This window comes from Schistocerca piceifrons, chromosome 1 (assembly GCF_021461385.2).
Source record: "Schistocerca piceifrons isolate TAMUIC-IGC-003096 chromosome 1, iqSchPice1.1, whole genome shotgun sequence".
NCBI classification, from domain to species: domain Eukaryota; kingdom Metazoa; phylum Arthropoda; class Insecta; order Orthoptera; family Acrididae; genus Schistocerca; species Schistocerca piceifrons.
In genome coordinates this window covers 266,457,202-266,480,182 of record NC_060138.1, presented here as the reverse complement: position 1 = coordinate 266,480,182, position 22,981 = coordinate 266,457,202, and the positions used below count along the sequence as shown (strand labels likewise).

The 22,981-nt window shown below is 42.9% G+C and overlaps 1 protein-coding gene across 3 annotated transcripts in view; it reads right to left on the bottom strand.

Annotated features, from left to right (window-relative positions):
• LOC124786989 overlaps window positions 1-22,981 on the bottom strand; it is a 118,277-nt gene that overhangs the window by 50,343 nt on the left and 44,953 nt on the right. For 2 of the 3 annotated variants that reach the window (XR_007015966.1, XR_007015967.1), the window contains exon 1: window positions 7,556-7,804. Coding sequence is in view for 1 of the 3 variants with exons in the window: in XM_047254305.1 (XP_047110261.1) it covers window positions 7,556-7,669 (114 nt within the window). In the remaining 2 variants the exon portion in view is untranslated. Of the gene's footprint in view, window positions 1-7,555; window positions 7,805-22,981 lie in introns of those variants that run through there. The other variant, XM_047254305.1, reaches the window with a different exon arrangement.

Genomic DNA, 22,981 nt, shown 5'->3' with positions numbered 1-22,981 from the left:
AAGAGACCTTTGGAGATAAGAGAACGACTTGTATGAATATCAAGAGCTCAGATGGAAACCCAGTTCTAAGCAAAGAAGGGAAAGCAGAAAGGTGGAAGGAGTATATAGAGGGTCTATACAAGGGCGATGTACTTGAGGACAATATTATGGAAATGGAAGAGGATGTAGATGAAGATGAAATGGGAGATATGATACTGCGTGAAGAGTTTGACAGAGCACTGAAAGACCTGAGTCGAAACAAAGCCCCCGGAGTAGACAATATTCCGTTGGAACTACTGACGGCCGTGGGAGAGCCAGTCCTGACAAAACTCTACCATCTGGTGAGGAAGATGTATGAGACAGGCGAAATACCCTCAGACTTCAAGAAGAATATAATAATTCCAATCCCAAAGAAAGCAGGTGTTGACAGATGTGAAAATTACCGAACTATCAGCTTAATAAGTCACAGCTGCAAAATACTAACACGAATTCTTTACAGACGAATGGAAAAACTAGTAGAAGCCAACCTCGGGGAAGATCAGTTTGGATTCCGTAGAAACACTGGAACACGTGAGGCAATACTGACCTTAAGACTTATCTTAGAAGAAAGATTGAGGAAAGGCAAACCTACGTTTCTAGCATTTGTAGACTTAGAGAAAGCTTTTGACAATGTTGACTGGAATACTCTCTTTCAAATTCTAAAGGTGGCAGGGGTAAAATACAGGGAGCGAAAGGCTATTTACAATTTGTACAGAAACCAGATGGCAGTTATAAGAGTCGAGGGACATGAAAGGGAAGCAGTGGTTGGGAAGGGAGTAAGACAGGGTTGTAGCCTCTCCCCGATGTTGTTCAATCTGTATATTGAGCAAGCAGTAAAGGAAACAAAAGAAAAATTCGGAGTAGGTATTAAAATTCATGGAGAAGAAATAAAAACTTTGAGGTTCGCCGATGACATTGTAATTCTGTCCGAGACAGCAAAGGACTTGGAAGAGCAGTTGAATGGAATGGACAGTGTCTTGAAAGGAGGATATAAGATGAACATCAACAAAAGCAAAACAAGGATAATGGAATGTAGCCTAATTAAGTCGGGTGATGCTGAGGGAATTAGATTAGGAAATGAGGCACTTAAAGTAGTAAAGGAGTTTTGCTATTTGGGGAGCAAAATAACTGATAATGGTCGAAGTAGAGAGGATATAAAATGTAGGCTGGCAATGGCAAGGAAAGCGTTTCTGAAGAAGAGAAATTTGTTAACATCGAGTATTGATTTAAGTGTCAGGAAGTCATTTCTGAAAGTATTCGTATGGAGTGTAGCCATGTATGGAAGTGAAACATGGACGATAAATAGTTTGGACAAGAAGAGAATAGAAGCTTTCGAAATGTGGTGCTACAGAAGAATGCTGAAGATTAGATGGGTAGATCACATAACTAATGAGGAAGTATTGAATAGGATTGGGGAGAAGAGAAGTTTGTGGCACAACTTGACCAGAAGAAGGGATCGGTTGGTAGGACATGTTCTGAGGCATCAAGGGATCACCAATTTAGTATTGGAGGGCAGCGTGGAGGGTAAAAATCGTAGAGGGAGACCAAGAGATGAATACACTAAGCAGATTCAGAAGGATGTAGGTTGCAGTAGGTACTGGGAGATGAAAAAGCTTGCACAGGATAGAGTAGCATGGAGAGCTGCATCAAACCAGTCTCAGGACTGAAGACCACAACAACAACAACAAGAGTTTTCAAATAAAAATTCGGAGAATATATATATATGAGGAATCAGAACGAAATTACGCAGCCAGTTTCATCGTTCATGGGCTCTGCGGGATTGTTATAACTCCTGTAGCGAGCTACGATACAGAGTGGGCCCAAAGTCACGGTCGGAAGGTATTCAAGTAACTTAAGATATCGTTTAGTGGTTATGCCACTCAAGAAATGTATTCTTGGTTGAACATAACGTTCCCTGCCCATAGTACGGCTGTCTTTTGATAGAGGTCACTCAAATTACAATGCAGGAGTCACTGCCTGAAAAACGGCATGTGATCGTGTGGTTTAGCTTGCGGTTCAGTGAATGCTACCAAGGTGACCCTGTTGTAAAAATTTATTATAATGGCATATGCAAGCAGATTCACAACTAAGGAAAGTCTTCTTCGTATCGTGTGGGGGCATGAATAGGAAGGAAAGCGCGATAGATATGATGCAACTAGAGAAAAGAAGCCCCGACGGGGGCTAATCTACGGAAAGTGGAAAGAAGGGCCAGCTGGGTCTGCTACAGATGCACCACGCAGTGGAAGACAAAAGACAACGATAGCGAAATTACTGAACGCATAAATGCATATTGCTTCGCTCACCAGCAAAACTGACAAGGAAGCAGTCGGCGGAGATGAAAATTTTCAGAACCTCTATGTGTTTGATGAATAAATGAGGTTACCGTTCACTTAGGCCCGGCAGCATCAATCAATTAAGTGTTGATGTTATGAACACTCGACGCGATTCGTACGAACAGTTATTTGGAGTTTTCCAGCATCAGCAGGTCGCCGTAAGGTTATGACGACAGACGAGTGTGCTATGTATCTTAGCTCGCGGTACCGAAATATTTACATCTGGGTGACAAACACCTGAGGATGATTAGTCTCGAAATCCTGTGCCGGGCAAGCAAACACACATGGCAGCGATTCCGACTCTGCGCTGGCAGCGACTCCAACTCTGCGCCGAGAATGATGGTTAGGATATAGTGAGAGTTTGAAATATATAAGTATGTTGGAACATTCGTTTTTTGTGTTATTATATTTTTGCACTATTTTTTCGGTTAAATACAATCTCTTTTACAACCGTGGAATTGTTTGATGTTACTGATCTTCTTTCAATACAATAACATTAAACGTTTCCGACCGTGACTCCTGGCCCACCCTGTAGTAATGTGAGGCGGGAATGTGTACGACTGCAGACATGTAACTAAAAATAGAGTTAATTACGTTTTTGGGGTGATAATTAAAACTTTGACTAGTAGTGGCCACTAGTGTTCACACAGCATCGAAATACTAAAGATGCAGCATTGCGATACAGAACGTGCATAAAAGTATTTCACGCGCTGTAGCTGCATCTTTATTGTGAGGTGTTGTTCCTTGCACCTTTTCTCAGTCGCGCCTGTGTGCCAAGCGATGCACATGTAACAACAACGACGTTGTACTATTGTACATATAAATACTAATTTTTTTCCATCTGATTTTTCGATAAACTAGTGTGATTGATGTTCTGATTTCATTTTTTTTTTCATGTCATTGTGTTAAGAAAACTGTAAACAAGTTTCAATGTTAATATTAATGTTTATGTCAAATGTCAAGCAGTATTGTAACAGAATTGAAATGTAACAAATGTTGAAACTGTTGCAAGATGTTTAAAATTGTAACTGTGCGTCTGGTCCATACGTAGGCAATGTGTTAGGATAAGTAGAATGCAAAACCTCGGGTGAATACCCTGTCTGTAAGGGAGCGGTAAAAGGTGGATGGCAGGCGAGCGCGGGAAAATGCACGCGGGAACTGTACGGCACAACGGGCTCAGCAGTAGTAGTTGGAGTTTGGCATTGGTCTGAGCAACACGTTCTGGATCGAGGAGGCTCTCCTGGAAGACGTAGTTTCATTGAGCCTCGGGTATGCCGTTTCAACGCCCATACAGCATGGCAAAATTACATAGGCACTAAACGGAAAAGTATTGCGACGCTATGAAGAAATAAAGTGTCGGTACGTCAAGAGCCATAGCTGTGGTTGTATGTGTGCTCTGTGCCTCGCCATCTCGCCGCCTGCCAACCGCCGCATCGATACAAACAGGTTGAAACTTTTAGTACTGTATTCGTATGAACCAGTGTTACTTTTGTTCCATACTGTTCAATAACAACTTAAATTTTACCAGAACTTTCCTATCATTTAATTATCTTCACAACTAAACTAGATAGGGTCCTTTCCAAATGTTGTGCAATCCGAGTGTCCGGAAATGAAAAATTAAATTTTGTGTTAATAATAATTACTTGCAGACCTAACTATGTTAGAATGGTGTTTAAAGAACCGTTTTGTTAATGAACCAGTAAACGAATAACGAAGGTCTGACAAAGTTGGAAGATAACTTTAATATTGATTTAGTATTGAAGTTTAATTATTTCGAGACAGATAAAAAGGTATTTAAATAAGCAGGAAATAAGATAAAAAGAGTAGTAACTCATATACTGGAAATCTTGAGCGCATAATGAATTCAGTAATCAAATTTTTTTAAATACAGTGATCATAACAGTTTCAGGGTCCACCCCCCCCCCCCCCCCCTTTTATTCATTTGAATTCTGAAGTGTTTTAAACTGATTTGACCAGCAAAGTTAAAGTCAATATAAAAGCCAAAATTTATCAGTGTTTTACCTTTATCAAAATTGACATTGTGTGTGTGATTCGAAAGTGATATTTCTAGGATAACCTATGCCCGATTTTAATCAGATCAATAGACAGTACGAAGTTTTGTAGTATACATTATAGTGTAGTGTTATGTATTTATGGTTTTTCCATATTAGTACAGAACGTGAAACTATCAGTTCAGTAGATTTTCTGGTTCTAAAATTCTACTATATTATGCAGTGTTACTACTTGTTGCTTTGCACGAATATCTGCCAACTAGTACAGGGAAGAAACTCAGTTAATGCCTAATCAGGCTGGCGACCGTATTATTAACAACTGATAGCATCTTCTGTGTTGCTTTTTGTCCGTCCTGACGTGTAGTTGCATTTCGGACTTATTTGACGTATCATTGTTATTACAGAGTGGGTGTAAGTCTGATTTGCCACCATTCAGGTACACGCGGTCAATATCTATACAAAAATCTTGTCTCGTAAGGTGAACCCTACTCACTTACCATAGTGCAGGCTTTAATGAGTATCGTGTGCCCCGCGCGCACGTTACACACAGAAGGGCAACTTGTCCGGCCGCCATTCGCGGGGGAGTTTGCTCTGGGCGCGAGCCAGCCGTCTGGCGGGTGTAAACACGCACCGCAGAAATAAGTCTGATGCGGGCGGGCTATTACCGGAGGGGCCTCTGAAGACTAAGTAGGCGAGCCAAATATTAAGGGAGCGCTGTTTGTTGTCCCAGTTACAGCTCCACGCGTGCGAGCGAAAACCCGCGGGATGAATGATGGGGCCGCCGGCAACAGAACGCGTGCGCCTCTGCACGTGGCGACAGCACGTGAGCCACACAAGCGACGACCCCCAGCAGAACAGCGGGCCCAGGGCTAGGTGACGCACCTCGTCACACTGCAGCACAACACTGACGAAACAGGACTGGTAGGCTCCTTGCGTCATGCAGGGCTTGCTGTACAACAACACAAGTACACTACACTACACATCCAGTCACATTAATGTGACCAGCTGTCAAAAGCCTGAATAATCAAATTTGTAGAGTTGACTGGTGCTGCGATGCAATGAAAATATCACTTTCTGGAAATACCTGCATTTCGGTCGTACTGGAGGCGTCAGTTAACTAACGTTCAAGGCAAACAGTTTTTTAAACAGTTTATTTTCCGACACAGCCATACTCACTTTCAACAAGAAATTTGCCAGCTTCGGCCCTCTTCACTCCAGTCACTGAGAAAAACCACACTCACTATATTACTGACACGTAACAGAAACAAAAACTTGCAGTCGTCGTTTTTAACTTATTTTAGTAAATGGCAACCAGTTTTGGTGACTCAACGCATCAAATGGCTCTGAGCACTATGGGACTTAACAGCTGAGGTCATCAGTTCCCTAGAACTTAGAACTGCTTAAACCTAACTAATCTAAGGACATCACACACATCCATGCCCGAGGCAGGATTCGAACCTGCGACCGTAGGAGTCGCGCGGTTCTGTACTGAAGCGCTTAGAACCGTTTGGCCACATCTGCTGGCCACTCAGCACATCATCTTCAGGCCTTGATGATACTGACAAGGGAACATCCCCATCACACACCCCTCAGATTTAGTTATAAGTTGGCACAGTGGATAGGCCTTGAAAAACTGAACACAGATCAATCGAGACAACAGGAAGAAGTTGTGTGGAACTATGAAAAAATAAGCAAAGTATACAAACTGGGTCGTCCATGTGTAAGATAAGCAATATTAAGGACAATGTGAGGCGAGGAGCGCCGTGGTCCCGTGGTTAGCGTGGACAGCGGAACGAGAGTTCCTTGGTTCAAATCTGCCCTCGACTGAAAATTTTGCTTTCTTTATTTTTGCAAAGCTATGATCTGTCCGTTCGTTCATTGACGTCTCTATTCACTGTAATAAGTTTAGTGTCTGTGTTTTGCGACCGCACCGCAAAACCATGCGATTAGTTGACGAAAGGACGTGCCTCTCCAATGGGAACCGAAAACATTTGATCGCAAGGTCATAGGTCAACCGATTCCCCCACAGGAAAACACGTCTGATATTTTGTATACGACACTGGTGACAGCATGTGCGTCACATGACAGGAATATGTTGTCGACCCACCTAACTAGTACACTTGGCGAATGGGTGAAAAGATTCTTCTACCTTGCCCGATTTAGGTTTTCTTGTGGATGTAATAATCACTCCAAAAAAAGTGATGAAAACATAAGAGTTTTTCACATAAACTGAAAATAAAAAGTTAAAATTTTCGGTCGAGGGAAGATTCGAACTGAAGACCTCTCGCTCTGCAAGTGTTCACACTAACCACGGGGCCACGGCGCTCCTAGTCTCATACTGCCCTTAATAGGGCCTATATTACACATGAACGACCCAGTTTGTATATTTTGCTTATTTTTTCGTAGTTCCACATAACTTCTTCCTGTTTTCTCGATCGATCTGTGTTCAGTTTTTCAAGGCCTATCCACTGTGCCAACTTATAACTAAATCTGAGGGGGGTGCGATGGGGATGTTCCCTTGTGAGCTGGTGAACTCCGCTTTTATACACAATCCCATCAGTGATCAACTCTACGAGCTGCCTTCCGTAGAATATTTTAGCAGCGATGCTGTGTCTGCAACAGGTATTCTACGGAAACCAGTTCATATACGTTGGCCACTGATGGGACTGTGTATAAGAGCGGAGTTCACCCCCTCAGCATCAGCTAAGGTCTGAAGATGGTGTACTGAGTCACCGAAACTGGTTGCTATCTAATAAAATAACATCAAAACGACGGCTGCACGTGTGCCATTTTCTTAAGTAAGTCAACAGCCCAAGTCCTACGGACCATCGATCACATGGATGGACGTACTAAAATATCACTGACGGTTGCGGACGTCCTACGTCTAAACAATAAAGTCGGGCAATATGTAACCCCTAATATGTACGTCTGTGATCACCACAGTCCTTTGCTAGGCGTGGTCATATTAGAGCTGGTATGCTGTTGTTATCCTCCGACCTTTACACTGATGTACCTAGTCAGTTTCAAGTAAATTGCAACTCGGCTTCTCCCATTGCAATAGGTGAAAGAAATAAGACAAAAATCTTAGGCCTTTGACACTTTATCAATGAACCGCTGAGCTACTAAAAATGCATGGGTTGTGGCATGGGAAATGTAGTGAGTACAAGAGCTGGACAAGACAGACGTACTCACCGTCTGGCACAGCTTGAGCAGGCCGCTCCAGGAGCGCATGTACCCAGTGTTGATGAGGATGGCCGACGTGGTCGTCGTGGTCGTGGTCCTCGTGATGGTCACCTGGTGCGACATGGCGGCGGCTGCGGCTGCGTCTGCAACGTGACGGAGGAACGCGCCCACTGAGGAGTTTCTGCTGCTGCTACTCGCCTACTGGTGCGCGCCAACGCCTTACTGCAGCGGGCGTGAGTCACGCCACAGCCACAGCCCACAGCCTCGGCTCTGGAGGCGTCATCAGTAGGTGACGCCAGCGTCTGGCGCGCGGCTGCGGCGCGCCGAACAGTGAACCGCTCCCGCTATCTAATCACAACCCTGCACCTCCCCCCTCCTTTCTGTTTTGTTTTCTTACCTTAAGGCGCCAGTGCGATAAAAGGTTTATTTCGACGCAGTGTTTACTTGGTGCGGAGTTCATTTGGTTAAAAATCCAATGTCGGACGCAGCGGGAAGTGTGGTAGGTCCGCTGTTGTTTTCTATCTACATAAATGATCTTTTGGATAGGGTGGCAATGTGCGACTGTTTGCTGATGATGTTGTGGTGTACGGGAAGGTGTCGTCGTTGAGTGACTGTAGGAGGATACAAGATGACTTGGACAGGATTTGTGATTGGTGTAAAGAATGACAGCTAACTCTAAATATAGATAAAAGTAAATTAATGCAGATGAATAGGAAAAAGAATCCTGTAATGTTTGAACACTTCATTAGCAGTGCAGCGCTCGACACAGTCAAGTCGATTAAATATTTGGGCGTAACATTGCAGAGCGATATGAAGTGGGACAAGAATGTAATGGCAGTTGTGGGGAAGGCGGATGGTCGTCTTCTGTTCATTGGTAGAATTTTGGGAAGATGTGGTTTATCTGTAAAGGAGACCGCTTGTAAAACACTAATAGACCTATTCTTGAGTACTGCTCGAGCGTTTGGGATCCACATCAGGTCGGATTGAGGGAGAACATAAAGGAATTCTGAGGCGGGCTGCTAGATTCGTTACTGGTAGGTTTGATCATCACGCGAGTGTTACGGAAATGCTTCAGGAACTCGGGTGGGAGTGTCTAGAGGAAAGGAGGCGTTCTTTTCGTGAATCGTTACTGAATAAATTTAGAGAACCAGCATTTCAGGCTGACTGCAGTACAATTTTACTGCCGCCAACTTACATTTCACGGAAAGACCACAAAGATAAGAGAGATTAGGGCTCGTACAGAGGCATATAGGCAGTCATTTTTCCCTCGTTCTGTTTGGGAGTGGAACAGGGAGAGTAGATGCTAGTTGTGGTACGAGGTACCCTCCGCCACGCACCGTATGGTGGATTGCGTAGTATGTATGTAGATGTAAATGTAGATCTGAATTTATGTTGATCCATAGTAGATACGGCACACCAGCATGTTTCCAGAAGTTATTTTATTTAGACCACCAGTTTGGGAATCTCATTAATGTCATCTTAAGGCCCTATGCACAACATCTATAGAAAATCAGACACATCGATGCATGAATAACAGAAGCCATCAGTATCTGGATTCCATGAAATTTTTGTGGAGTGTGTACTTCGAAGACTTGACAGCAGTTATAGCTTTTATGTGTGCGATTAAACCGGCCGCGTAATAAGGCCAGTCAATGAAGACGAAAAAAGGTGGAATGTGGGAAATAATTCAAGCAATCGCAAATTTTTGTTCAGTGGTAGGAGGGAGTGCCATGAATAAGATACTAGAAATCCTGACCTGTGGTGGAGTGGGGATGCATTTGAAGGTCAATTTGTACGTTTATCTTCAATAACCGCCGGCCGGAGTGACCGAGCGGTTCTAGGCGCTACAGTCTGGAACCGCGCGACCGCTACGGTCGCAGGTTCGAATCCTGCCTCGGGCATGGATGTGTGTGATGTCCTTAGGTTACTTAGGTTTCAGTAGTTCTAAGTTCTAGGGGACTGATGACCCCAGAAGTTAAGTCCCATAGTGCTCAGAGCCATTTGAACCATTTTTTCAATAACCCGGAAAGTACCGTCCCTAGCGAAACAGTACCCAGTACAAAATTTAACTACATTGAATTTCCAACAAAAGGTTCCTCTTAATGTTTTCTGTAGAACAACAGTAACGAAAGAATATCAAAATCTCGCGCTTGGTTTATTCCTGATTGCCGGTTGCATAAAACGACATCAGTAGGGGCGGCTGAATCACCCCGTGTACCCTCCTACAATCTTCGGAGATCTCCAGCTTGTTCAGATTTTTAAATATTCACTGGCTTTCGGCAGAAATTCTTCCTGGTGTCGTCAACTCTTACGGGAACTACACGTTAAACTGAGATATGTTTATGCATGGAAAATTCCTCTATCAACAAATTCTGTGCGAGATCCCAACACTCAGACTAACTTCAATCGCGCCCGTAAATGACGGTGTGTCCTTGTTCTGATGTAAGCGGGTAACACGCCTGTCGCGTCGATAATCACCTTAACACAACTGACCCCGTCTTAAATGACCAGTTACCGGAAGCCTCAAATGTGAGTCACCAATTTTGTGTCATTAGAATCCACTTAACGAGCGAAAGCAACACACTGCTTGGCGTTTTCTGACTGAATGAGGAGCGAAAGGCGGGTATATATATGGAGTACTCTAATCAAAACGAGATAGATGAAGAATTATAATAAACAATTTTTTTTATTTCGCAAGTAATCGCCACAACTGGTAATACGCTTGTCTCACTGTGACAAGACGGTCAAAGCCTCCACGGAAAAATGTCTTCGGTTACCTCCGGAACGGTGACTGTGCACCTCTTCGTCCGAAGCAAATCGACGGCCACGAATCTCTTTCTTCATGGCTCCAAAAATCTGAAATTGGTATGACGAGAGGTCGGGACTGTACGGAGGAGGTCTAAGGGCTTCTCACCGAAACTTCTGCAGTGTAGTCGAAACAACCTTGGCAACACGATGTCCCGCCTCTTAGGCTACCGCAAACATTTTTCCTATGGAGGCACTGAATGTCTTATCTGACAGTGGGATTAATGTATTACAGTTATGGTGATTCGTTTTGAAATAATAAACAGTTTACTTACTTTTCTTCCATCCGTCTCGTTTTTATTTCACTGCCCTTTATACTATACGCTGTATTACCACTGGCTTCCTGGGTGTCTATACTTCAACATTTCAGATCGTTACTCCTGGTTAGGCTACAAAACATGAAGATGTCATTTACCAGAAGACTGCTTTGGATGAAACAGTTCCGTACTCTGCAAGGCCCTGTTGCGGGTGGTATGCCTTCACCTACCACTTAACCAGACTGTTATATGGGGGACGACAATTTGACGTGAACTCTGAACCATGGTGCAAGTTGGCATTTTTCACAAATACAGATCACCGTCAGTGCGATGTGTGACCAAAAACTATCCTAACACCGACTGAGGCTTTGCAATCCCTCTTAACCGCCGAGGCACACACACCAATTGTAAGTAGTCTGTTTAGGTTTTTATGTTGGTAACGTCACCTAGTGCTCTATATGAAAATCACTGGCTGTGCTGTGTGCTGTCTGTGGCTGGTGGGCATTGTTGAAATAATCGATATTGTAGTGTTGGGCAGCGCGTAGCGTTGCGCAGTTGGAGGTGAGCAGCCAGCAGTGGTGGATGTGGGGAGAGAGATGGCGGAGTTTTGAGAGCGGATGATCTGGACGTGTGTCCATCAGAGACAGTAAATTTGTAAGACTGGATGTCATGAACTGATATATTTATATTATGACTTTTGAACACTATTAAGGTGAAGACATTGTTTGTTCTTTATCAAAATCTTTCATTTGCTAACTATGCCTATCAGTCGTTAGTGACTTCAGTAGTTAGAATATTTTATTTAGCTGGCATTGTTGGCGCTCGCCGTATTGCAGTAGTTCGAGTAAGTGATTCGTGAAAGGTAACTGTTAGTCAGGGCCATTCTTATGTAGGGATTGTTGAAAGTCAGATTGCGTTGCGCAAAAAATATTGTGTGTCAGTTTAGTGATGGTCAGAGAAATGTCTGAGTACGTTCAGTTTTGCTCAGCTGTTCTAAAATCAAATAACGTAAGGGGTTTACCGGCACAGTTATTCACTGATTTTTCTAAGGGGACGTTTCACAATGTATGCACAGCTTTGCCGCAGACAGACAATTCTACGTTTACAAGCACAAACCGTTGCACAATACGGTAAAGAGACATTTTTTCAAGGAAATGTGACTGTCTGATTGTAGACCGCTTGATATCTCTTATCGTGTTCGCAAAATCCCTACGCGAGATAAAATCTACACAGTGGCAAAGCCGCACACTTTTCCTCTAATACAGGTTTACAAAAATTATCCAACAGGGTTACGCGAAAACAACGTCGCTTTCTTCCAAATATTCCAAGTTTCCTGTTCTCAGTTACAATTTCGTATGAGCTTTACGTTCATATAGCGTCCTTCTGAATTCGATGGTTGTTGTCATGCTTGCTGGATAACATCTCCAAAAACTTGAACAACACTATAACTGATCGCATTTGTGTCTCGTAGCGAATTTCATGTTACTAGCACCAACTATGGTCTTCTGCCATATCCGATACATCTATTACTCACACAAGCTCGGCCCTGATTGTAATTCCGTATCAAATCTTTACCTAGAGTGATTTTAGTCTTCATTCATTTTCTCAGTTTTTGCATGCATAACAGTTTACAACCACAGACTGCGAAATCTTGTGTAGTTGTTTCAGGAAGATGCCGGCAGCACTAGACAGCCGTCCTTCGGGCCTGGCACGGCTGTAATTGTGGTGGTGGTGGTGCTGCAGAAGATTCCAAGCGGATATTCGCTTCTCTGTAGTCAAGGTGTTCCGCTGACGTACGCGACACGACTTGTGATTAACGCGCTTGGAACGTGCAGCTGAAGAGCAAGGCATCCAGTGGCCACTTCATTCAACTTCAAACGAAAATTAAATACAGTCCCTTATACCTGCAAAATCACATTTCGGCAGTGAGGAATATACACGTTTCGTTATTTAAAATATATTTTGTATCTCTCCGTGTATTCATCGTTTTTGGCTGTTTAACAATATGAGACTGCAATCAACAGTTCACATCTCTACGCAATATTTCGACTACCGTCGCTCGACGATTTTTCTATTGAAACGAAAGATTAGGCAGCTTCTTTCTAAGACCTCTTATGAGGTAGTGGGGGGTTCAGTTCCACGATTTTATCTCGTTAACAGTTAATGGAAACCCATAAACTTCATCGTTTCTTAGCGAAGTCTTCGGCGCGAGCGGGAAAGATAGTGTGATCTGGTCGGGAGATGCAGACAATCTTCGGCGTTTTGAGAGAACTGGGGGTCGTCAGCTCTGGCAGATTTCTTTTCTTAATTGATCAACTTATGGTCCAGCCTCGTAGGCAACCGCAGAAATTTTTCTATGAAGGTTCAAATGGCTTTGAGCACTATGGGATTAATTGCTGAGGTCATCAGTCCCCTAGAACTTAGAACTATTTAAACCTAACTAACCTAAGGACATCACACACATCCATGCCCGAAGCAGGATTCGAACCTGCGAGCGCAGCGGTCGCGCGGTTCTAGACTGAAGCGCCTAGAACCGCCTGGCCACTCCGGCCGGCTTCTATGAAGGCACTGACAGTCTTCCACCCTAGCGATAATCATCAGATAAGCATCAACTCGATAAGTAGTAGATTCCCCATATCTCTTATTGGCAAACTCAGAAATGTGAAGTGTCTTATATACAAGAACATCTCTTTCATTAAAACTCTCAAGACCAGCCGCTGATAGAGATATGCTCCTCACCACAGCAACAGTAATCCACCCGTTACCATGTCCACCTGCAACTGTATGAAATACACCAAAAGAAAACTCACAACTTGCAACCTACAACCTTCCTTGAACGAGATCACGGACTTATTCACCTTCTTCTCCAGACGGAACAGTACACCTTCTGTAATGACATGAATGGCGACAGGACGCTGAAATCGACCCCACATTCCTTTACTCACAGCCGGTCACGTACTGAAGAAAAAAAAGTTTCAGTATGCCACAACAATGGCCCTAATTTTCCACCCTTCGTTAGGACCCTGCAGGCAGCCTTGAGGAAACAGTAGCTTACGTACAGCGGATGTTTTCTTTTAAGATGCACTTCATTTTTAAACCTTTGTTTCTGAATTATGTGCACAAGTGAGACAACGCAGGCAGCGCACCAGTCAACTCTTTCTCAATTTTTGTTCTGCTTCTGTAACTTCTGTGCGCCTTATCAATTGTTTGCGTGTTTTGATTTGGATGCAACAAAAGCTACGACTTCTTTGACCTCACTGATGTAATTATAGGCGTAAGAGCATCAGCTGCTAGAAATAACTGCAGCTGCATCTATATTCCGCAGGCCTTACGGTGTGTGGTGGAGGGTATATCTGATACCACTATACTTTTCTCCAATTCATGTTCCGGTCACGAATGGCGCTGGGAAGAGCAACTGTCAATAAATCTCCGTGTGAGCTCCGATTTGCTCGTCATGGCCATTCGGGATACATCCATTAACAGGAAGTAAAGTTGTCCGACTATGCTTCAAATGTATGCTCTCGGAATCTCAAGAAAAATCCCTCCGTGATACACAACGCCTCTACATCTACATCTACGTCTACATTACTCCGCAATTCACATTTAAGCGCTTGGAAGAGAGTTCATCGAACCACCTTCACACTGTTTTTCTATGGTTCCACTATCTAATAGTAAGCAGGAAAAACTAAACATAAACCTTTCCGTGCGAGTTATGTTTTTACTGATAGTCGTTTTTCGCTATGTAAGTGGGAGTAAACAAAATATTTTCGCATTCAAAGAAGAAAGCTGCAATGAAAAAGTCTTTGTTTTAACGATTGCCACCCCCGACTCGCGTATCGTGCTCACCCCATTTGCTCGATAATGCAAAACGATTTGGCCTTCTCTAAACTTTTTGGATGTCCCCGTCAATTATACCAGGAAAATAACCCGTACCATGCAGCAGTACTCCAGAACAGGACGGATAAGGGTTGTGTAAGCAGTATCTTTCGTATACCTGTTCCATTCTGCCAGTAAAGCGCAGTCTTTGGTTCGACTTCCCCGCAAATTTTCTGTTTCATGGTTCCAGTTTAAATTATTCGTAATTGCAATCTCTACATATCCACTTGAATCGATAACCTATATATTTATGATTTATCGTGTAATCGAAATTTAAAGATTCCTTTTCATAGTCATTTGGCTGGTGTTATGTGAGTTTTGTTTAGAATCAATGGCTTTACTAGACAGTAAATTACAGCATCATCTGCAGACAGTCTAAGAGGGCTCTTCATATTGTTTCCCAAATCTCTTTATATATATAAGAAACATCAGACGGCATGTAACACTTCCTTGGGGAAGGCCAGATACTTCTTCTGTTTCACTCAATGGCTTTCCGTCAGTTACTTATAACTTCGACGTTTCTGACAGGAAATCAAACATCCCGTCGCACGACTCCGACGATATTCCATAGCCATGTGATTTGATTAAAAGCCCTTTGTGTGGAACAGCTTCAAAAGCCCTCTGAAAATCTAGAAATATGGGTTCCATCGTAGCGACTGCCATTGGAGTTTGTTGATCATCTCCATAACGCTCTCTTAAGGGTCCCAGATTGGTGAGCTACTCAAGAAACGGTCGAGCAAGTGTTTTCTAAGCCACTTCTTTCATGGCTGAATTTTACTTCCTTCACATTCTTTCTATGAATCCCAACTTGGTGTCTGCCTTTCCTGCAGATAGTTTTATATGGTCAGTCTAGGTTGCTCGGATCGGTTATTCCTGGATAATTTAAGGTTGTTATCGTTTCCAATGCTTTTCCATCAAAAACGCATCTGAAGCAACAATGGAGTTCTTCGCTTATTTCTGCGCAATGCATTGAATTTATTTAAGTTCAGGGTCCGTCCCTGTACCAGTCATCAAGTCTCCCAGGTCTTATGCAATAGTGATATGGACAACAGTATCGTTTGGGAATAGTCTCTTGGAACTTTTGATGTTTTCCACTAGGCCATTTGCGTATTTTTTAACAATAAATGCACCATAGCACTCTCTTCGGGTACTCCCGAAATTCCTTTACTTATCGGACCTCGACGTGAACAACGACAACTCAAAAATGCAATACCCGAGAATAGTCGGCCTAAGGAATTCTGTTCAACTTACGTTGAAATGGTACAGCTTCTTTTAATTTCAGATTACTATTTTTGGCCGTAAATTCAATTACATTTTATACAAAGGTAATATGGTCGTGTAATTCTGATCTCTTCCTCAAGTATTGCATTTTTGAGTCGTATCACTGTTCTTGCCGTGTTGAGATCTGTCGATTTCGTCCCGTTAGAAGGAACTCGTTGAGTTCTGCAGTCCAGACACAAAACTGGTCAGGTACTGGGTGAGGTCGCACTATGTTTCCTAAACGACGACGCGAAACTCTATCGAATCCCTTCCGGAAGTCGAGAAATGCTGAATCAGCCGAGCGCCTTTGTCTACAGTGCCCTGCATTTCATAAACGAACTGGGCGAGCTGTATTTCGCAAGGCCTGTTTACGGAAGCCATGTTGATTTTTATACAGGGGATTCTCGTTTCCCAATGACATCAGTGACGTAGGTCTGTAATTATGTGGATCGATCCGGAGCTCCTTCTTGAGATACAAGATATTCCCGATGCATGGTGGATGCGATAAGCGTGGCGAACACACCACATAATCGTCTGGACGCACACACACACACACACACACACACACACACACACACACACAAGCACTTGCGCGTTATTCAGGAATGGGGCCTGCTTTACGAGTGCAAACTGTCCGAGTGATCATGTCAAACAATGGAAATTAAAATGCTATTGCTGGAAGACCTCACCAGCAAACGTTTCCAGTGTACATTTGGGCACAAATGATTCGTAAATGTCTTCTAGGACCTTTTCTTCCAACCAGTGACATGCCGTCAGTTTCAGAATACAACAGTTACGGAAGAGCTGTTGTACAGTAGCACTTACTGTTTCTGACTCCTCTGATTGTCATTATTTATGTCGTGTCGATGTGCGATCAAAGTTAATTTTATTGACCACTTTGGGGAACAGGACCAATTGCATGAGCAACGCGATCGTGAGTTGTAATGCTCTATTGGTTCTTTTTTCTTTCCTTTGTGATGTGTCAAGACTGTTGTGCATGTTCCTGCAAATGCCACCAGGCTGTGATGAAGGGCGCCCACACAGAAGTTTGCAGGACGGGTGAGGGTGGGGGTCCTAAACCTTGGGTATGAAGTATTTTTAATATTTTGGAAGAGGCCGCTCTTGCATGGGCTCCCTTGGCTGAGGTGATAATCTGAATCAAAAACTAAGTTCATGACATGAAACAGATGCCCTTGGACCAAAATGCCAGATGCATAGTGCGGCTCATGGTTTTCTGCTTGGACTCAAGTCACAACTTTGTAGAAACGTGATTTTAATAAAATTTAATTTGTCTATAGTTTAATTTTTTGCCAACACCTACGGTCTTTAAACATAGGCAAAAATCTTGACCCATTTTCAAGGATATTCCCTGAGGATTTTAGTATGAGGTATACATGATCTGATGTATCGCTACCAAGTAATGATACGATTATGATTCATTCGGTTTCTAATGCTAATTACTATTCCTTGTGCGAAAAAAACATCGGCAACAGTGGAAAAGCTTGTAACGTGCAATCGTTGTAACATAGAAGGATCCGGGTTGTCGTATGCACCTACGTAACAGATACAGAAGCAATGTTACGTGCTTCGAGGAGCTGCGGGTACAGCTCAACAGGGCGTCGTTTTGCCGCTATTTCCACCTTTTAGTGACCCCATACAGGAAGTGCATATCGGCCCACTCTTCATCGCTAAACCTATCCATACTGCTGTGCAGCATTCTGCCGGAAAAATAATCCCGAGACGGAATGGAGCCGTACTGAGTGCAAGCTTGAGGACGAAGAGTAAAGAAGGCATTGTTGTTGCAAACACTAACAACTGTCAGTGAACGGAACACGTTTCCAACCATGACACACAGAGCATGCGTAGACATTTGGACTGTTGTGCAGGTATTTTCAGCGCAGTGAAGAGACAATGGAATGTAGGCGCTAAAAATCAAACGGAATGCAACTACTCTATAACGGGCTATTGGAGACAATGGATCTGTTGTACCAACCACTCCGTCTACAGGCCACACGTGGCCCATCGGGACCATCCGACCGCCGTTTCATCCTCAGAGGAGGATGCGCATAGGAGGGGCATGGGGTCAGCACACCGCTCTCCCGGTCGTTATGATGGTATTCTTGACCGAAGCCGCTACTATTGGGTCGAGTAGCTCCTCAATTGGCATCACGAGGCTGAGTGCACCCCGAAAAATGGCAACAGCGCATGGCGGCCTGGATGGTCACCCATCCAAGTGCCGACCACGCCCGACAGCGCGTAACTTCGGTGATCTCACGGGAACCGGTCTATCCACTGCGGCAAGGCCGTTGCCTGCTGTACCAAAATACTCAGAAAATATCACTGAAACACTTCCGGAATGTTGTCACTGAAATTCTGGTTCAGACAGACGGGGAGAAAGAGAGAGAGAGAGAGACATAGACAGAGAGAGAGAGAGAGAGAGAGAGAGAGAGAGAGACATAGACAGAGAGAGAGAGAGAGAGAGAGAGAGAGACCTGTATTATGAATTTTCTACATCTCTCCCGTAGCAGATGGAATGCTGAGTGGTGTGGATATCACCCATTCTCTCATAGTAAATAGCGTGGGTGATCGCAGATTGAATAGAAGAATATTTTTCTTGTATTTTAATCCAAAAGCGTATCACCACCAGAATCAGCTTCGCTGCTGGTAGCTAAATAATAAGGAACAGTGGCGAATTCTTCTCTGTCTGCCTACTGTGTTGTCTTATCGGACATTTCGATTACGTCAATTTCTTGTTAAGTGACTAGCTTCTACTGATATCTGAATAGCGAGGAGCATCAATGTTCTGTGACGTAGAAAACGCTCATTCTTCAACACCATTCTTTCATTTAAAAAAATACCGATTTCATATCCTTCCCTATTATCCTATCAACCTATCCAAATTATTATCCAAATTACTACCACTAAGTGATATAGTCTCAGATTTTCTAACGAATAAACTGGTATGAGCCTTCTCCTCACATCATTTCCACGTGGGATACCCCTTGATACTGTCCCAATATGCACTACATCTCGTTTCTGAAGAACGACAGCTCGCCTGTTTCGGATGTAGAATGGTATGGGCAACTCTCCCCTGAAAACTAAACACTATTCTTCAATAAAAATAACTATGATTGACAGTTGAGTGAACCGATTACTGGGGGCGAGTCATTATTCAACAAATACTCTTTTGGTGAGTTTATTCGTGTGTTGTATCACTTTTTCTGTGCCTGCGTGTACATAAGCTTCGCAAATCACTACAAAGAACGTGCTAAGTTTTCCTGCGACCAGACGTTAAGGGCCCTTCCCGTTCATTCACGGCAGAAGCGTGGGAATAATGACTTTTTACGAGCATCTATGCTGTCTAATTTTATCTACATTCTCCCTGTGGCAGACGCCCGCAGGGGAGCTAGCAAGGGAAATTGTCCATCGCACCACCCTCGGATTTAGTGGTCAAATGGTCCATTGGATAGCCTGTCAAAAACTGAACACAGATCCTCCTGTTGCATGGTGAAGAAGTCAATAACTGCCTGTTGCACATCCTCATCTGACAGGAATCGACGACCTTTCAAGGCCTTTTTTAAGGGACCTGAGACGTGATAGTCGCATGGAGAGAGATCGGGTACTCGAGTGTGTCTCCCACTTGAGTTTGATTAACGTCTGCGTTACGATATTTGCTACTTGCGGACGTGCGTTATCACGTTGGTCGTGTTGGAACGCATTTGGTAATAATGTCGCCACGGTTCACGTTTCCGCATTTACCGCAAGCACCTCGGAAAGACACGATGCCACACTAACTCCTCTTCTACTTGTCGTGGCTTGTATACCCGCAAGGGAATCGCACTAGGTTACTTATGCGTTGCGACAACTCCCTCAAACGGAAACTTTTTAATCTCCCCTTGTAATATCCAGACTCGTTTCAACATCGTCGCCATCATCGTCGCCTTCGTCGTCACCCATATGACATCCATATATAGGCATACCATCCACAGAAATTTATCCAGGAGGAGCAAGACTCGAAAACTTATTTTTTTATATAATTGTCACAAGTTATACAGTGACTGGTTAAGTCACAGTACTGTCTCACAGCAAACCACTACGTAATGCAACATTTGACTAAACGAGACGTTTACAGGAAATCACTTGTAGAAGTGTTTGAGAATTCTGTAATGAATAAAAAGTCAGTGTTCCAGAGTCCAGAAGGGGGTAGGGCAGGGGGACAATTCCCTCTTCTCGCCCCCTTGCGGAAGCTTATGTATGATACTTCTCCATACATTACGATTTTCAACTACACGCTGTTCCCCATGCACGTTTCCTCGTGTCATGTACACACCTTTCATTACATCGTCCTCTTTTTGATCTTTTCTAATCTACTACCAAAGAATTTCTTTCATTCATCAACCATCTATTCCCCTGGTTACAGGCACCGCCAACCTACATTTCGTTTTCACTACAACAATGATAATTCCTTCCACTCCATTCTCTGCCCTAATGCATTTGCTGGCGTTGAGTGTTTCATAGTTGTTAAGCAACAACGGCTTTAGAATAATTTTCACAATAAAAACCCTTGTCTCACTGCCTCAGTTTAAAACTAGCAGAAAACAACTACTACAAACTTGCCAAATCACACAAATCGAAACCTTTGCTTTGAAATCTATTCAGCTTATTAAAAATCACATCAAACAATATTTGCTGTGTTGTTTATTTCGCTTACTGTTCATTCGGTCGTCGCTTTCAACTGCTCTGAACACAAAAACACATCAACTTGTTCCAATGAGTTCATTGTTAATACGATATTTTTTATGCATTCTTGTAATTTAATAGTAGCTGATTTTCAACCATACGTTATAATTTTTCTCTTTTGAGTTGAAGTATACCTGCATTAGAGGCAAACAATACAACTTCAACAGCAAAACGAAGGTGGTTCAGTTACGTTCCATTCACACGTGTTCCTTCTTCGTTTTCCCCGTTGAAAGGTCAAAAATCTTCTTCTAGGGCTACTCAAGTCAGTGCTCTGGTTTTCAAGGGCTGCTAGTACAGTCTTTGTTACGGATGAGTCAAAATCTTTTTCAAAGTCAATGAATCCCAGAAAACTCGATAATTCGTGTTCATTAAATCGTTCTATAATTCCGTTCTCGTCATCATCCATTCAGTATAAGCAATCCGAGAACATCGGAATGTAATTTCTTTTATATTGTATTCTCTAATTTGCGTTCGTCCCTTAAACCAGAACGGCCGACGTTTTGGGTCAATTTCCCACCCCAAAAACTACACAATGAGTCTACCAACGAGATTTTAACAAAAAGTAGATATTTTATTCATCTGTTTAAAATAGCTACTCCGCAGCAGAAATCATTTTGTATTGTCGGGTTTGCGCAGTGCAATTCCGTGATTACAGTTCAAAGACGTTTCAAGTTGAGGTACCAAATTGATCCCCCGAACGGGTGGAACATTTGCAGATGGTACCTACAGTTTCTAGGTACAGGATGTGTATATAAAGGAAAGAGCCCTGGCCACCTGATGACAAACGAAAACGCGTGGCATTTTGTGATGAGATTTTTGGTGCTATTGACAATGATAACACATTCGCAAAACGCATCGTGTTCAGTGATGAAGCTACTTTCCATGTTAATGGTCAGGTAAACAACCTCAAAGTTCGAATTTGGGGCCTACAGAACGCACATGCAGCCATTGAACATGTATGAATTTGCCCAAAGTCAGTGTGTTTCGAACGATATCCCGATCATCTGTTTATGGCCCATTCTTCTTTGATGGAAACACAGTTAACGGCCAGCAGTATCTCGCTATGTTACAAAACTAATTGTTTCCGAGGTTGCACGAAGACAACTTAATTTTTCAACAAGGCGGGGCGACCCCCTCACTGGAGTCGCCAAGTGCGTGAATATCTGAAAGAAACTCTACCAAACCGTTAGATTAGTCGTCAAGGAGCTGGCGAGTTAGAATGTCTCAGCTGGGCTCCACGTTCGAGGCATTTGAACCCGTCAGACTTCTTCCTGTGGGGTTTCGTTAAAGACAACGTTTATGTACCACCACTCCCACAGAATCTGGAAGAGTTGAAGAACCGGATCCGTACTGCCATAACATCGGTGACGAAGGACATGCTTGCCCGAGTATGGGAGGAATTTGAGTATCGGTATGATATTGTTCGTGTCGCTGATGGAGGACATATTGAACATCTGTAATCTGAACTTGGGAGGTTCGTAAATATGTGTGTATGGTTTCATATTCGTATGTCTTAAACTTCAATAAATGTATGCATTCGGAATACATATATTCTTTTTGAAACACCGTGTAAGATTTTTAAAAATTTTTGAAAAATCTATTAAAAACTTTTACAGTAGAAAATTAAAATACTTGTACTCACATAACTAAGCTTTTAAAGTTTATTCAGTAGACAGAGACAGAATATCCGTTTCAGTGTCGTAATACATGCATCTGATGGTCGTCGTTTAAGTCATTAAATGTTCAAGAGTTCTTTCAGGTTATGGGCGTTATTGATGAAAATATATGTCAACTGTCACTATTATTTTCTTTGGATTATTTCTCAAAAAGGTTTCTTTACTTGTTATCCCAATATTCTTTCTTCTCATTCACTATTCGTGTGTCACCCCAGAATAGCACCGATCATTCGGTTGAGCCCGCACATCATTAGCGAATGCGCGTTCCGTCTGTAGGCAAGCAGTTTACGTTCTTGCCGCTGTAAGGCACAGCACGCGACCGCGTCCCCTGTTCGCAGTTTCTTGTAGACCTGAGAAGCAGTAATTGCGACTTTCAGGCTCTACTTTTCCGTCAGTAGCTATATACTTGATAGGTTTGGTCCAGGTAGAAGATCCCTCTATTTTATTGCAGCCACTACCTTGGATTTTCGTGCTAGCCGCAAATTAAGTCTTAACAGTGTTTCATTTATTTTAATCTTACCAATGAATCACTGTGGTATAATTTGTTTAGGACTCAACCACCATATTGGATCGGAATCCGGCTGTTTTTATTCAATGACATACCGCCTTTTAGCGGCGTTTCGTTCTGACGGACAACGAATGTTGGGTACTAACATTTCAGATCTAATGTTTTAATTATGTGAGGACAAATATTTCAATTTTCTCATGTAAAACTTTTTAGTAGTTTTCTAAAAATGTTTTAAAGAACTTAAAATAATTTTAGAAGTTATGATATCAGTGGATGTCACAGGGTTGTTATACCTTCTGGTTTTATTGTTGTA